General features: G+C 34.8%; 1 protein-coding gene across 1 annotated transcript in view; it reads right to left on the bottom strand.

The window, feature by feature from the left end:
• The window catches only part of LOC144966181 (uncharacterized), a 35,799-nt gene extending 22,260 nt beyond the window's left edge, over positions 1 to 13,539 (bottom strand). Inside the window, exons 1-10 of the mRNA XM_078902334.1 lie at positions 13,189 to 13,539; positions 8,932 to 9,079; positions 8,228 to 8,289; positions 7,823 to 7,888; positions 6,466 to 6,566; positions 5,069 to 5,218; positions 4,018 to 4,231; positions 2,951 to 3,072; positions 2,329 to 2,482; positions 1,501 to 1,676 (exon numbers count right to left, since the gene is read on the bottom strand). Coding sequence (XP_078758460.1) covers positions 1,501 to 1,676; positions 2,329 to 2,482; positions 2,951 to 3,072; positions 4,018 to 4,231; positions 5,069 to 5,218; positions 6,466 to 6,566; positions 7,823 to 7,888; positions 8,228 to 8,289; positions 8,932 to 9,079; positions 13,189 to 13,395 — 1,400 coding nt within the window. The 5' untranslated portion in view covers positions 13,396 to 13,539. The remainder of the gene's footprint in view (positions 1 to 1,500; positions 1,677 to 2,328; positions 2,483 to 2,950; positions 3,073 to 4,017; positions 4,232 to 5,068; positions 5,219 to 6,465; positions 6,567 to 7,822; positions 7,889 to 8,227; positions 8,290 to 8,931; positions 9,080 to 13,188) is intronic.
• Positions 13,540 to 16,964: the final 3,425 nt, after the last annotated feature.

Below are 16,964 nucleotides of genomic sequence, written 5' to 3'. Positions count from 1 at the left end.
TTGGCATTTCACCCAGTAGAACTGAATTCAATTACACATAAAGAAAACAATTTGCAGAAATAGAAATAGCACAGAGCCATGTAACAAAACGAATGACATGTCAATGATGAATGAAATCAATTCACAGAATAAAATAAAAGTGTCACATTTTAAAAAGTTTGGCCAATCATTAAATTCAAGATCAGTCTGTAACGAAAAAGACAACAGACAACACAACAAAGAACACTGGAGTATGAACAAATTGACTTTGATGACACATTATTCATTACAGAGACATGGTTAAAAAAGAAAAATTGTGATCACGTCATGGACAAAACAACATCTGAGAGAAATAGCAGGGATTATATTGCAGAGCCAAAATTATTTCTCATACCCGCCTACACAAAATTCAACAGTAACACTAAACCAAACAAAACAATGCTACAGACATTTTATATATTATGGCATTTAAGTGATCTTTTTCCTGTTGTTGACAGCCATCATTACGAGTAAGCGATTGATTAAGCTATCATGGGCTGAGAACTGAGTGGTAGCCTTAAGGGGAAAAAAAATTTCTCTTACCACTGTGGAAACTTAAGAAAAATTAATTTTCTTCTAATGAGACCAAATTGCTGTGAAATCTAAATCTGTAATATTTCCACCAGTTCCATAAATATGTAATTTCACCAAATTTCCGTAACAGTTACAGATGATCCTTTAAACTAAACAGGTATAATATTTCTACTTAAAAACAAAAACACTAATATGGAAAATCACAATGAGTTGACATTGAAAAAGAAGTTAGTGCTAGGATCGGACTGGCAGCTTGCAATTTTAATGGGCTCAGGAATATTTGGAAATCAACATCCAGGCACTAACATCTAAATAAGGATCTAACATTCCAATGTGTGCTCTATTCTTCTGTATGCAGCAGAAACTTGGAGAATGAACAAGAAGATAGAGAGTTGCCTCAGAGGATTTGAACGAAAATGCCTTTATAAAATCCTGAAACTTGGTTGCAGCAGCATATCACCAACGAAGAAATCTCCAGTCGCACAAGAATGCAAAACATTGTGGATGAAGTAAAGCTCAGACAATGAAAATCTCTGGGGCCGTTCTCAGAATGAAAAAGTCCAGACTGCCTGCACAGTACTAAGATGGTCCCCACCAGAAATGAAAAAGAGAGGAGAACATTGGGCAACTGGAGGATGACAGTCAATGAGGAGACGAAAGAAGCTGGAAAGACATGGAATGAGCTGAACTGGCTGGCCCAGGACACAGATGCCTGGAGGAACTTTGTTGGCGTCTTATGTTCTACCAAGGAACCAAGAGGATAAGTAAGGACAATGAGTTGAACTCCTTTAAATATGCAAGGTGAACTGCCTGAAGTCCTCTCATTACATCAATTGACTTGCAACTATTCTTTTAATATGGTGTGGTTATAGAATATGAAACTTTTATAAAGATTAATATTAAAAAATATGATTGGATCTAAAATTCAAGTCACAAATGAGACAATACCTTTCTCTTTTACATCGATGACAAAGGACTTTTTCTTTGGAGGATTTATGACCAGACACCAGACTTTTCATAGTTTCTTCACCTATGAATGAATCTTTCATTAAGTGGTTCTTAAGGAGCTGCCTTTGTTGAGTTATAAAACTCTTTGCTCTGTGAGACACTTGCTTCTGGGTATTCTGCAAATAACATTGAAATTGTCATGGAGCGCATTGGAGCCAGTGCATGTACAAACATTGAATCTGAATGAAGCTAATGAAATGAAGACTTGTATTTTTAAGTATTTTAAACGATACAAATTTCAAATTTCACATTTACATACCACTCCAGTAATGTAATTTATTACCATTTTTAAATTAAAATAGAAAACAAATTCTAAATTTGAAAAACTGACAACTTCCATGTTTTGTCCAACAAACTGTGATTGTAATTTCTACTCCTGTCTTGTCATATCCAGCAACATACTACACTGAATTTCATTTGCAAACTTATAATTAAATTAGAACTCTTCAACATTATGTATTCTTTAATTCTTGGAAACCGTGCAGCTGAACACAAGACTAGAGCTAGTCACAATCGATAATTCTTTAATACAAAATAGGCCAATCAACTATTGAAAGCTTTGATTTAATAAGGACTAGGCGTTAAAATGGATACAGCACTTGTTGGATTGTGTTTTATTTAACACATTTCATCACATTTATTATTGCTACTATTTTAAACTCTTTGGAATACATGCAGAACTTATAAAAACCAGTGAAATGAACATCATGTTGTAAGACACTCATATGACTTCTCTGTCAAGTTCTAAAAATATTGTATGACACTCACTGTAAATTCCTCTTGACAATAATTTTCAATAAGTTGTTGACAATCTCTCCATACAACAACCACAACAGACATTTCCTCCTGAAATTTAAGTAAACGCTTTCGCACACTACAGAAAGGGTCTTCTCGTGACTTTTCATACTGCAATGATCCTTGTCTGAAAAAAAAATAATTAAAGTTTTAAATGTTTAAAGACTTCATTTTCTTTTGCAACAAGTACTAATTGTAAAATTAAAACAGAGAGACTTATAAAAATAATTTTGATACACTGAAGTAAGTATTTTGAGCTGGAAGGCGTTTTCAGAAAAATAGTTAACACATCAAGCCACCGTCAACAATCCCTGCTGTTTCTGCAATCTTAATTCAAAAGATCAGACACAGTCTGGTCATTTCAGATTGTAAAATTTGTCAACAATAATAAACATCTTATCAAAAGACAAAATTGGTCAGTTTAATTGCTATTTAGTGTGTGAAAAAAATGACATATTTATAAAATATGGTCTATTCTCACATTGTAGGCAAAAAGATACAATTGTAGCTGATCATTATGCATTGAAAAAGAATAAACAATTTTATATATGTATTTTTTAAATTAAAGAAATTTAGTCTCTTGATCACATTTTACCTTAGCTGTTCTAAAATTGTAGGTCCAACACAGCTGATGGCAGGGTCATTGTGAGCAATTGAATGAAACAGATGCTTATTTAACAATTCCCATGTGACTTGAAACTGCTTCAAATGGTCAGTCTGAAAAGAGAAGAAACAATTGACATTCATTACTTGAAAAAATTAATGGGTTGAAATTGTGGGCGAAAGGATATCATGAGGGGACACAGTGTTACTTAGTTTAAACAATGATAACATAAGCTCAACGTCAAATCACCTGATCTACATTGAAATACCAAGGTTTCTGGGTTTCATGTTAGATATCCATTTTTAAAAAAAATTTAAACCAGACAATTTATACACTTTATCGTAGAGATGCAAAGATATGCCTCAGCTCAGCAATAAGAATAATAAAGAGGATAGAAAGAGTTTGATCACAGAAAATGAATTGGCTTAGTTCGCTTTGAATCTACACCCACTGCATTTTGCAACATTTCATTTCAAAAAACCTATCTAATTGACATTTTTCAAGTCCACCTGAGTGAGAATTTGCAATTTGTTGTGTCAGAAATTACAAATGATAACACATTTTTAAAAAACTTTGAATTTGCTGATTTCCCCTCATAATCCAAGTGAAACTGGTCCTCTCTTAAAAATGAAATCTGTATTTTCCTAGATGAAAAGAAAAATAAATCTTTAAGCCATTCACCCCTGAGGCAAACAGGCTTATATTGATCCCATGTTGAGTCAAGGTTTTTAGGGATTTCATTTTTCTTTTCTTTTCTCACTTTTTTTCTTCTTACTTTCTTTTCTTTCTTTTTTTTTTTTTTTTTTTTTTTTGTTTGGTATCCCAGCACTATCTGTTAAATCTGATCCCATTGCAAAAGGACACCAAGCACTTCATACTATCCACACTACCGACAAATCCCTTTATATGAAGAAATAAAAAATTAAAGACCAGTTCATTTAAATATTATATCTTATCTTAAGCCTGCTTACGAATCATAAATCAAAAGATGAAAACTGACTACCAAAGGACATATAAACAAATAACATATTGTTAAGCAAAATCTATTTAAAACTTACCAAGCCACCCAGGTATTGTGCTAAAAGATGAGCTTTCTTGGTAATAAGGTCATAATGGTACAACAACGTACTGGTGAAATCTAATGCTAATGCTGGATTATGAACACCATTTTCATTCAACTTCTGCAGAAGACCCGTCTTGATTTCAATAACCATTTCCCTGACTTGGGACTCTAAGCGTAAAAACAACTGATGAGGATCTTTCTGGCACAACCTTTTCAAATAATAAATAAATAAAATTTAAGAACTTTTTAAAAATCATAAATAGAAAAGAATGTTTAAAAAAACAACATTGGAAACAGTTCAACATAACATATGCATTAAAGGTGTATTATGACGATTGCAGATCAAACTCAATTTGAAATAAGTAAATGGCTGAACAGAAAGAAAAGACACAAGCCTCCTACTGTTCCAAAAGATACAAAAGAAAAGAAAAAGGAAAAGGGATGAATAAAGGGAAGAGAAAAGTTACTTTCTTTATAATAAAGATAAGAACATTGATTTCACACACACACACACACACACACACACACACACACACACACACACACACACGAGAGAGAGAGAGAGAGAGAGAGAGAGGAAGAGAGAGAGAGAGAGAGAGAGAGAGAGAGAGAGAGAGGAGAGAGAGAGAGAGAGAGAGAGAGAGAGAGAGAGAGAGAGAGAGAGAGAGAGAGAGAGAGAGAGAGAGTCTGATCACTGTAAAATATTTTTTAATGGAGCATGTCTGTCATAACTGGAAATTGTAGTTAGTGAAAGCAAATAACTATCAATCTATTATAAAACAATGACATGAATCTCATTCTGTTTAACGCTCAACTTGCATAGAAACTAAATAGGTTCAACCCAAATTACAGACCTTGTTTTTCTCGCCTCACAATCGACACAACTTGCTGGGTGTTAATATCAGATGAGATGAATTCGTTTCCTATTTAATGGGCATCAAGCAATTGCTCAAGGCTTTGACAATATTTATTGTTATATATTTGCATGAATACAGCAGCACATATAATTCTTTAAAGAAAAAGAAAAACACTATCACCATACATACTTGTGAATTAAAAATTTCAATCTTTCTCCTTGCTCTTGAGATAATGCTGGCTCATCTGTACAAGTATGTAGATCTTTCACTATCGTTCTAAGCTCCACCCAATTCTTTTGCAATTCCTTTGTTTCCTGGGCATGGTTCTCCCTGCAATCACTGAGGATTTCATTCAAAATACAATAGTTTAATTAAATGAAATCCGGGGTCATATCGAAATTCTCAAATATTATGAGGAACTGAGATTAACTTCTCACATAATGCTAGCAGTCAACAAAATATATCCTCTTTTGTACCTGATTGACGTTTTCTTTTTTTTTGTTTTTCAATTATAAGAAGGAACAAAAGATGATGATGATTGCAATGATAATGATCATCATCATCATCGTGGTTGGGATGATAATGTTTGGGGGGGGGGGGTAAGTTGCAGACGTACGTAGTGATAATAATAATAATAATAATAATAATAATAATAATAATAATAATAATAATAATAATAATAATAATAATAATAATAATAATAATAATAATAATTTTTTTTTTAAAGGGTTGGAATCAAATTGTTCCAAACGGCCATGTAAAATTTTTATCATCAAACATAGAATTACTGGCAAATCTAAAAATGACAGAACCATTTTTTAATAGACTGATATATGAATATGAGAACTTGCAAACCTTTTTATTTCAGGCTAATTCTACCACCACTAGGTCGTATTAATTACTCAGTCCTTTTTTATTTTTGACTTTCATTGCGAGTATAATCTATTCTAAGTAATTCTAGCATATCCACAACAAAAATTTGACAAAGTAATTTTAAATCTCTCTTGCAACCATCAAGTACTAATAATCTCAACTGCAACAAAAAATGATGACGTAATTTTTAATCTCTCTCGATACTATCAAGTAATGATAATCTTTCTAATCTATTCTTCTAAAAAATAGGTTTGGGAATCAACGTTGTTCCGTAAAGCCAGTGTTAAATTTTTATCTAGCACAGAATTACTGGCAAATCTAAAAATACAACACAGTAGTATAATAAGTATAATAGATGACCAATTTCAGTATATTGCTTCTAAATCAATACTATATTGCTTCTAAATCAATACTTTTTTCCATTTGCATTTCGATTTGATAGAACGATCCGATATTGCATAAATATATTACAAGATCACATTCAAAATCATCAATGTAGATATCACCAAACATTTTTATGAGATTTCAGTGCCAGTAATACGGGAGAGAATAGGATAGTCACAATCTCATCCCACGACAAAGACAGAAAGGAACCCATAAAAGGAAATAAGAGGTTGGGGGATAGAAGAAGTGACCCACAAACCAACTTTAATGGAGCAACAGACCTCTGAATTGTGATTACAGTAATTAACAAAACACAGATGACCACTTACCCTTCATCATCACCACAATCAGAGCAGGATAAAGAACCAACACAAGATAGTCTATCTGGAAGGATAGGTTCTTCACAGGCTGTTTGTGGCAGATTAGCTTCCTGTCAAATTTAATAATATAACAAATTCTTTGAGTAAATATGAACACACTGTCATTTTCTTTCACTGCTAAGACCATAATAAAATCCAGCAATGTGATAATTTATAATGACAAGAGTTATAGCAAGAAAATTTTCGGAAATAAGAATCCGAGATTCAGTGAGTGTTTACTCAAGTCAATAATGCACACTCTGATATTGATTTAATACTGAAATATATTTTTTAATATAGAAATAAATTTTCATGACAATAAAACAACATGCAATTAACACCCTAATTTTGATGATCAATCATGAGGAATATAGCTTGAATTTAAGTAGGTCACAAGGTCATGCTGTATGGAGAGCAGTGGTCAACGAGTTAATGTAAGTTACACGCCACTGCTATTAAAATGACCAAATATAATAATTCAATTTAATTAACATAGCGCAAGTGTATTTTAAATATGTGATCCATTTTGTCATTTATATTTACTCAATGTCTTAGTTAACTGTATCAGCAAGGGGATGGGGGGTGTCAACAACAGAACAAGGTTAAGGGATCAGGAATACCACATTTCAAACCTAAAATCAATTGTGACTGTAAATTATGTCCTTTTAAATTCATTTCAATGTTACAAATGTCAACCATTCACTATTAAATTAGAACGACTTTATTCTTGGCATCAAACTATAAAACCTCTTAGACTCGTCGTCTTCAAACTTAAGCAATCATACCACAATTTTTAAGCAAACCCTGCATGTGAAAACATTTTACAGTAATTATATTAAAAATGACTCATGTCAATCACTTATGCACAGTAGAGCCACTTTTCGTAAAACAAAAGTATATTATAGTAAGCAGATGTCATAGTAATTAAACAAAACATTGAATGATGTTGTAAATGTATTTTATAATGATTTCTATTCTTGAGCAGTGGGTTTATTAGATGACCCATAATTGTGAAGAGAAAATGAAAAAATAACAATCATAAATCGCTTATTATGTGTGTCCATTGGCAGTGAGCTTAACCTCACTGACCCCTGGTCTGGCATTCGTGAGGAGTGATGAATCATGCAGGTGCCATGAAAACGATGCCAGAAACAATGTATGATAAAACATGTGATTGTGTATTCCACTTAGTGTCTCTCGACAAATAAAGCTGTTTAACCCTATAAAAACTTAGCCATGTCACAGACAACAACAGATAAAATTGAATTTGTATACATCTGCCAACGAATAACAAATATTCAAAATGAACAATGCACACATTACTTACCAAAAATGATTGAAAATTTCCAGCCACTTTGCGACAGGTAGGACAAGTCCAAATTTCTAATTTAACCTTGAAAAACAAAGAGAGTATTCAAAATGTGAATTAAAGATGACGAAAACAGACCGATATTCATTATGATCAAAATTGTAATAGGAAACTGGTAATTCCATTATCAACCCCGGGAGTGACAAAAAGCCTGAAATTTTTTTAATGTGGACCAAGAGTGCACAATTCCTAATTAATCCCAAATATTCAGCTGTCCTGCCATCAAGCAACTTTTTATTTCATCATGAAAAGGTAAACAAAAGATAGGAAAAAATTAATCTCCCTGCAATTGACCCCAATAATAAAAATTACAAAGATCATTATAAATCGATATGAACTCCATTCAGTGTAAATAGCACTCACCGACCCCGGAGACTGATCATTAGTTTGGCCTGTGACCACAGTGTTACCATCTAGCTGTAAATCTGTAAGAACCCAAGGATAAAACAAAAATAAAAAGTGAATTGAATAAGTAAAAGACATGTCAAATTAAGATTGAAATACCTCATTTTAACAAGAGTTGTTAGTTATTGTAAATTAACTATGTAATTTAAATCAACTTTTCATGACCATTCTTAAACATCAACCCCCCCCCCCCCCCACCTCTTCCCTTCATACCCACTAACTCCTACTCCTCCAAAGAATCCCTCCAATTATGTCAAACATTTTGTTGTTTGAGATTATGTGAAAATAATAAAAAGTTTGTGGTAGCATGTTGTTTTGTCTCAGGTAATTAAGCCTTTATTGGCGAGACTGATTTTCTTTCAACTCATAATTCCATTCACTTTAATTGTTCACTATGCAACTCTTAACCTGATGCCCATCTTTCTTGGTGGAAAGTGCAAGATGTGCAGACAAGAGTAAATCTGAACCACCAAGTTGAGGGTTAAATAAACATCAATATGCTGAACACTTTTGCATTCCATTTCTCAAATTACTTACTTTCTTACTTTCTAAAGTAATTAGTAATATAAATTGAAGGTAAACGGGACCAAAAAAAAACACACCCAAAACTTAACTGACACTCTGAGAGAAAACATTTTTTAATGGAGTAATGAGCAACAAACCTAAAAATTCAGTTCCATCATCATCTTGCACCATTGTTCGAGGAGTGTTGCAGTACATGCATCTGTTCAAATAAGGATTGGGCCCTTTGCTAATTGCATGGGCCGGGATATCAAAATCGAGTGGAGCATCCATCAACTCTGTGATTTTCTGTGGACGAGTCATTAATAAAATTCAGTTCTTATTTTGTCAGCAACACACAGAATACATTGGATAGAAACTCTGGAAAATCTTGTTTTGTTTTTGTTTTTAAGGGTTTTACGGCGCTTGTAACACATTTAGGTCATATCAGCGCCAGTAAAAATGAAGAAAATTGGATAGTAAAAAGACTCTAGAACTACAATTAAAAGGACTTGAGGAAAAAGTAAGACAAAGGGGAATTGGTTCAAATAGGGAACAGATGTAGATTCCAAGACCACAATGTACTTAGTTTGAGATCACTTAAAAGTCTCACCCGGACACCAGCACAAGTCCCCACTAAGAGGAATACACTCAAATGCTTACCTTATACATTCAAAATAACAAACATAACACTACATAACAGAGAGATGATTTACAAGGAAAACAATATCATCTCCCAAAATAATAACTATGCATTTGACTGTTTCCCTCCCAGCCAAGCACCACAGCCAGGGCCAAGACAAAACTAAGTAATCTCATTCCAAGTCAAAGACAGAAAGCTATTGGAAAACAGATACAGGGGGATAGAAGGCACAGCAAGTACCTCCCTGCCCACTATGGGAGTGGAAAATCTTGCCTACTGCCACACTCAGGATACATGTGATGTCTGTTTTGTTTTGTTTTTAAGGGTTTTACGGCGCTTGCAACACATTAAGGTCATATCAGCGCCAGTAAAAAGGAAGAAAATGGGATAGTAAAAAGTTCTAGAATTACAATTAAAGCACCCAAGAAAAAGTAAGACATAGGGGAACTGGGAACAAAAAGGGATCCGATGTAGATGCCAAGAGCATACCACCAATGCACTTAGTTTGAGGTCAGCTATAAGTCTCATCCCGACACAAGCACAAAATCCAACAAAGAGGAATACACTCAAATGCTTGCATTACGCATTAAAAATAACAAATATAATAACACATAACAGAGAGATGATTTACAAAGAAAAAAATATCATCTCCCAAAACAATAATTATGCATTTGACTGTTTCCCTCCCAGTCAAGGACTCCGGCCAGGGTCGGGACAAAACCGAGCAATCTCACACCAAGACAAAGACAGAAAGCAAGTTGGAAAACAGATATAAGGGGATAGAAGACACGGTAAGTACCTCCCTGCCCACTGTGGAGGTGTGATGTCAGAGACTTCTTGAGAAAAATTAAATTTGATAGCCCAAGGCTACAGAGCTGCAAATAATAACCAACTAAATTATAGTATGATAATTTCATTATCTTTATATTTTAAAAATCATGCTCTTAAGTTTCTGCTTTTCCCTCTCTCCACTGTACAGTGTGCTGCACATCAGGGTTGTGCACACACCTTTTGTGATATAGTGGTCTCTGCTTATAACATGATCCTCATGAATAATAAAGAGTGTGCTTATTTATACTTAAAGACCTGCTTATAAGTGGATTCCCAATCATGTCTCTAAGCTCCACTTAGTAAAAACAGCCTTTACCTCTTGAGTTTCTATAATTGTAAATTACAGTCATTGATTGGCATATATATAAATGTAATTGCAATTTTTTCTGTCACATTATGCAATGACATCCTTATCCTTCTGCAGACCCCCCTGCAATACCAACTCTCCCCAAACTATCTCTGCTGCATCAATTCAATGCACAACAGCTAGTTTCACCACAACAAAAGGACACATGTGTGCCAAAACCCATCTGTCCCTTTCTCCCACACCCAGGCTGTTTAAAAAAAACCCTGCTAGTCCATAACTCTTGTTATCACTGTGGCTTTTATTGTCGGACATCCTTTGTCCGCTTAATCATGAATGAATTGTTAGAACGGACAAGAGCATTGATAGAACAGGTGAAAAGTGGTTAATATATACAGAGCATTTTTATTTCTATAAATTTTACTGATGAATTTATCTCTTAATTTTAGTATTTTAAAAAACTTCAGAAAAAAATGATGAATTATAAGCGGTCTTTATATATATATATATATTTATATATTATATATAGTAAAAATTTTGTCTCCATCCCAAAGAATCATAATTAAAATCAGAGCAATATGAGTACTGTATTGTCATAGTTATCTAAAATCATTGTCATCTCTCTCTCTCTCTCTCTCTCTCTCTCTCTCTCTCTCTCTCTCTCTCTCTCTCTCTCTCTCTCTCTCTCTCTTTCTCTATCTCTCCCTATTCTCTCTTAATTTTTAAGTTATTCTATGAATATGTATTGCATCAGATTTGAAAATACAAAAAAATCCTGAGAAGGATGCCTTGCCTCCCCCCCTCCATCCCTGGTTCCAACCTTTTTCTTTAGGTCAATACAGTTACTGATGCCCCAAAAATAACACATTATTACAAAATATGACACAAATGTTACATAATTTAAAAATCGGCTAGGCATAAGAAACATAATTTGCTATATCACTTTTGGATTTATCCCAAATATCTCAGTGAAACAACTGCAAATAATTCCCCTCTTTGATTCAATACTAACACATAGGAATAAAGAAGGGTTTTGAGACAGAATTTAAATGAAAAACATGTTGCGTAATGGGTTTATTTTTACCTTTGGCAATTTAAATAAAATGGCCAAATAAAAAAGGTTAATTAAATAAATTTAAAGGATTCACACAAAGGCAGTTTGTCTATTTTAATTGGAAGGAAAGTTCTGGCTTTTAAATATTCTGCTAAACCACTTTGGGTTTATTGATATTACTATTACATCATTTGGACTGACAAGAATTATAATATAATTTTATCCCCCCCCCCCCCCCCCCCCCCCATCCCCTTTCTCTCTCAATGTGTTGGTTGTCCAGATGTATAACTAATAATAATAGTAATATAACTTATTACCAGAATTATTAAGACCTTTAGTCTTTAGTTTAGAATGTGAATATAAATGATAACAAATATATCTAAACATACGGGAACGAAACTTGATGACTTGATGGCAAAACGAAATAAAATTAAAGCAATTGGTATTTTGAAAATATCGATATTATTAATATCGGAATTTACAGAGAAAAGAAATAGAGGAACTTTTAAAATAAAAACTATAAAAATGCCCATTAAAAAAAGTTGAAAATATGTATTAAAATTAAAACAGTAAATAATAAATAGTACTGAAAATATTATGGACTAAATAAAAAAATAATAACTAAATTACAAGATATCGATATGAATATCGATATCGTCGGGTATCCTTGAAGAGAAGATCATGAAAACATGGCATTTCGGCGCAGAGTTAAGTGTCTGCACATAGATATAGAGCCCTGAAATTTGGCATGAATAAAGTTTAGATGTTATTCTAAAAAGAAGCGTTTTTATTTTAAAAACAGACGCTGTAAATAAAAAAATTAACGCATTTGAAAATTGCCAAATTTTAACTTCATATAACTCCTAAAACTCCTTGACTGATTTTTCGGCCTTTTCGTTACTTGGCACCATTTAAAAGGAAATTGAAAAACGAAAATAATGATACCAAAATATCTGCGATATTCCTCTTTGTAAAGAAGTTATGCATCTTTAATTGAACCCCCCTAAACGCGAATGGCAATTTCCAATCACAACTTTCTTATGGGCGAGTTGGGTCACAAATTGACTCCCACTCCCACTGCTGCTGCTCAGTAAACTGCATAAATGTTTGTTTATACATTCAGTTCATTGGTAGTTTATGTTTGTTTCTCATTTGATCTCCAACTTGTCATTTACATTGTGTGTGAGGAGACTTCTTTTTCTTATTAGTTACTCATGTGGCCAACTATCTACTACTTACTACTGCTATTTTAGTCACTGCTACTATCTAGTGCTACTCTACACTTCACTCTCTGTACTGTGACTGTAACTTACTCTTACTCCCGCAAAAACAAAGCGTACAGGAAATAAAATTGCGAAGAATGAATAGAGATTCACTGATCTCTTAACATTTTGCACATGTCTAAAAGTGACAAGAAAAAGAATTCACACAAAACATGCAGTTGCTTTCTCTTTCTCACTTAACTCCGGTTTTTCACTTTGTTGTCTGTATTTAATCAGTTTTGTGTTGTCTACTACTTGGGCAATAAAATCCCCAATAAGAAACTAGTGCCCATTTCCTGACCGGTTTGACCCAGGGCTCATTACCTCAGCATCGTCTTGTGTAGATCTAAATGCAAAGTCAGTGGGGATTTTCATCGCAGGTTCCTTCCCCATTGATGTTATTGTTGTGAGACCAGAGAGTAACTGACTGAGTGGAGCTGGGGTGCCCGATGAAGCTGCATTGTGGCTAGCTTTTGACTGGTTGCTGTGGGCTCTGCGGCCTCTAGAGCGTTTATTCTCTTTACCATTCATATCAGCGTCCTTTAATAAAGAAGTGAAAACCAACAATCATGTTATTCCGAGGAATATTATTGTTGAAAACTTCACCACTTATATGGTCACTATGAGATTGTTCCCAAAATGGCGGAACACTGAGGTATTTTCCCAGAATGCATTGATTTTGGGTTGATAGGCATGAGAAGGGAGTCAACTTTATTTGTCTTTACGAGAGGTTATCCATCTTGTATTACTTAGGGCTAATGCGTTTTATTGCGGTTATGGGGTGTTTATTTCATATGAATTATATACATATAATCATTATTCTATTGTTAATTTGTATTTATTTATCAGCTCTGTTTTACTGCTTTTAAAAAGTGTGTATGAAGCATTGCCTAACCAAGAAAGAAAATTTCAAGAAGAAAAACGATCTCAAAAAATGAGTCTTCCTCAACTGGGAGTCGAACATCAGACCTCCTGATCATACGTGCTACCACAGAGATTTTTTTAAAATGAGCTTTATATAGAGCAATATCCACTAAATGTGCTCAAAGCGCTTTACAAAGGGTCCCTGGTCAACAGCAACATTTAACATGTAGGACGGGACATGACACCTGTTAGGCGATATTACAATTTTTCGGACAAAGACAACGCTGTTAACGGCCAGGTACTCATTTTACACCTGAGTACAGTGAGAGAGTGTGAATAAAGAGCCTTTTCCAAGGACTCAACTATGCGCCGAGCGCGAGGCTCGAAGCCAGGACTTTCCGATCCGAAAGCGAGTGTTATACCACTTGACCGTATAGCCGCACACAGAGATTACCTTATAGTTGGGACGATTTTAATGCCTAAATTCTTCACAAGGGTACTCGTTTTACGCTGTGAATCCTCGCTTGCAATACGACACATCGAACGGGAGGAGATGTAATAAAATGTAATTTTGAGTTAGACATTCAAAAAGTACGACCCGAAAGACTGGAAGTTTAGAAAGAGATTACAGTAGCCAATCCATGCTTATACATCATGTTCTTTTCCTTTATTACCATTTTTTTTTCTTACTTTGAGCTTTTGAGCTTTTTTATATAGCGCAATATCCACTTAACGTGCTCAAAGCGCTTTACAAGGGGTCCCTGGTCAACAGCAACATTTAACATGTAGGACGAGACATGACGCCTGTTAGGCGATATTACAATTTTTTGGACAAAGACAACGCTGTTAACGGCCAGGTACTCATTTTACACCTGAGTACGGTAAGAGAATGTGAGTAAAGAGTCTTTTCCAAGGACTCAACTATGCGTCGAGCGAGGCTCGAACCCAGGACCTTCCGATCCGAAACGGATACCACTAGACCATACCACTAGACCACAGTAGATTACAGTAGCCAATCCGTGCTTATACATCATGTTCTTTTCCTTTATTATCATTTTTTTTTCTTAATTTCTTAATTGGTGTTTGTTTCCTCATAATGTAGTACACACAGTTCAATAACTATTGAATAAAGCTATTGTTCGTTGTGATTGGCCAGTCTACACGTTAAAAAAAAAGCCAGTGAAAATCACAGCAACAAAAATAAAATAGGATTCGTTATTTCCTTTACTATTATGTCATTCCAGCGCCTGTAAAAAAGGAAGATGACATGGCAGTGACAGAAGAGGGTGGGGGGGGGGGGGGGGGGGGGGGGATGTAGATATGAAGTTAAAAGCACCACAGGAAAAGGAAAACAAAAGGGACTAGTCCGAATATGATTAGAGAGTCTTATGACCAATCTATCAATGTGCCTATTTTGACCCTAAGTCCAATCCAGGCACAGGCAAAGAATCCTGCTATGATGAAGAGGACACTGAATTATTTACGAAGGATAATATATTCAAGACTGGATGTTATATTAGTACAGCACATAACAATAAAGATGATGTACAAAAGAAAAAATCGTTTGTTTGTTGTTTGTTTTTGTTTTGTTTTTTTTGTTTTTTTTTGGTTTAGTTTTTTTTTTTGTTGTTGTTGTTGTTGTTTTTGTTTTTTTTAAAAAAATAGAAATATAAATTTGACTGTCTCCCTCTCAGCAAAGGATTCCTGCCAGGACCAGGAAAAAAACTGAGCAACCTCAATCCAGACCTGAATAGTTAACGAGAAAACAGAAGACAACAAATGTGACCTCTCCGCAACCATGGGAGGTCAAAAGACCCAACCCATGACGAATTATGGGAAGTTCGATAATATGTCTCAACGCCCAGGAGTGTCAAAGTTGGCATCAACTCGGATGAGGGGCTGCATTTTGAGGCGGCGGGGCGGGGGGGGGGGGGGGGGGGGGGGGGGTTCTTTTGGGTTGGGGGGGGGGTTACCCTCTCCCGAGGGATTGGTTTTGCTGTTCCAAATGGGTGGGCATCTATAATATTGGAACATCTATCATATCGTTTGATTATACGTACTAGATTCTTTACAGACGGAGTTCGATTTAAATCTAATCTGACCATCAACGGTAACATCGGGTCTGCTGTAATAGTAGTAGTAGTAGTAGTAGTAGTAGTAGTAGTAGTAGTAGTAGTAGTAGTAGTAGTAGTAGTAGTAGACGTAGTAGTAGTAGTAGTAGTAGTAGTAGTAGTAGTAGTAGTAGTAGTAGTAGTAGTAGTAGACGTAGTTAGTAGTAGAGTAGTAGTAGTAGTAGTAGTAGTAGTAGTAGTAGTAGTAGTAGTAGTAGTAGTATAGTAGTAGTAGTAGTAGTAGTAGTAGTAGTAGTAGAGTAGTAGTAGTAGTAGTAGTAGTAGTAGTAGTAGTAGTAGTAGTAGTAGTAGTAGTAGAGTAGTAGTAGTAGTAGTAGTAGTAGTAGTAGTAGTAGTAAGTAGTAGTAGTAGTAGTAGTAGTAGTAGTAGTAGTAGTAGTAGTAGTAGTAGTAGTAGTAGTAGTAGTAGGCCTTCAGAGTCACAAGACCCATGGAGCCGGAGTTTATCCCGTTTTCTTTAGCGTGAAACCGACAATAGCAATTCCTTGCTATCCTTTGGACAGGATGTTAGTCTATCGCAAAGTACTTGTCACCAGATCTATTAGACCCAGATAGCTAATCATTGCTGGGTGGACAAGGGGATCCGAAAAAAAAAAAATCTCGGCTGCACCTGGGATCGATCTAGGCCCCTTTGCATATGAAGGGAGTGCTTTACCAACTGAGCTCTTATGACCCCCTGTTAAAGTGTAGATTGTGGAGAATATTCTGATTTGAAAGAAATTCATTTTCGCCCAAGAATGATTCAATTAGATGGGAAATTAAATTTACTCTTTTACCCTCTTGTGGCCAGTGGTTCTATAGAATGAGTGACATTGACGCCAATCGGCTCTTTGCTGTTTTTATTGTTACTTTTAGCTAATACTCTTCGGGCCGTGACGTCTCCATTTGAATTTTATTTTTATTTTTATTATTATTATTTTTTTTATTTTTTTTTTTTTTTTTGTGATCGGCTGCTTTTGCGGTGGCTGTATTCCAGAACAGGCCTGCTTCCTTTAATTCTTTCTCCATGGTCCTTCGCTGGGTTTCTTTGGGTCTTCCCCGCTTTCTCTTCCCATCTGCTGTCCAGTACAAGGCTGTCTTGGGGAGTGACCCTTTTTTTTTTATT

The sequence above is a fragment of the Berghia stephanieae genome, chromosome 2 (assembly GCF_034508935.2).
Source record: "Berghia stephanieae isolate SIO BIC M18660-M18661 chromosome 2, UCSD_Bste_1.3, whole genome shotgun sequence".
Classification (NCBI taxonomy): domain Eukaryota; kingdom Metazoa; phylum Mollusca; class Gastropoda; order Nudibranchia; family Aeolidiidae; genus Berghia; species Berghia stephanieae.
Note: the sequence above shows the minus strand (reverse complement) of the source record. Positions and strands in the feature narration are given on the sequence as shown.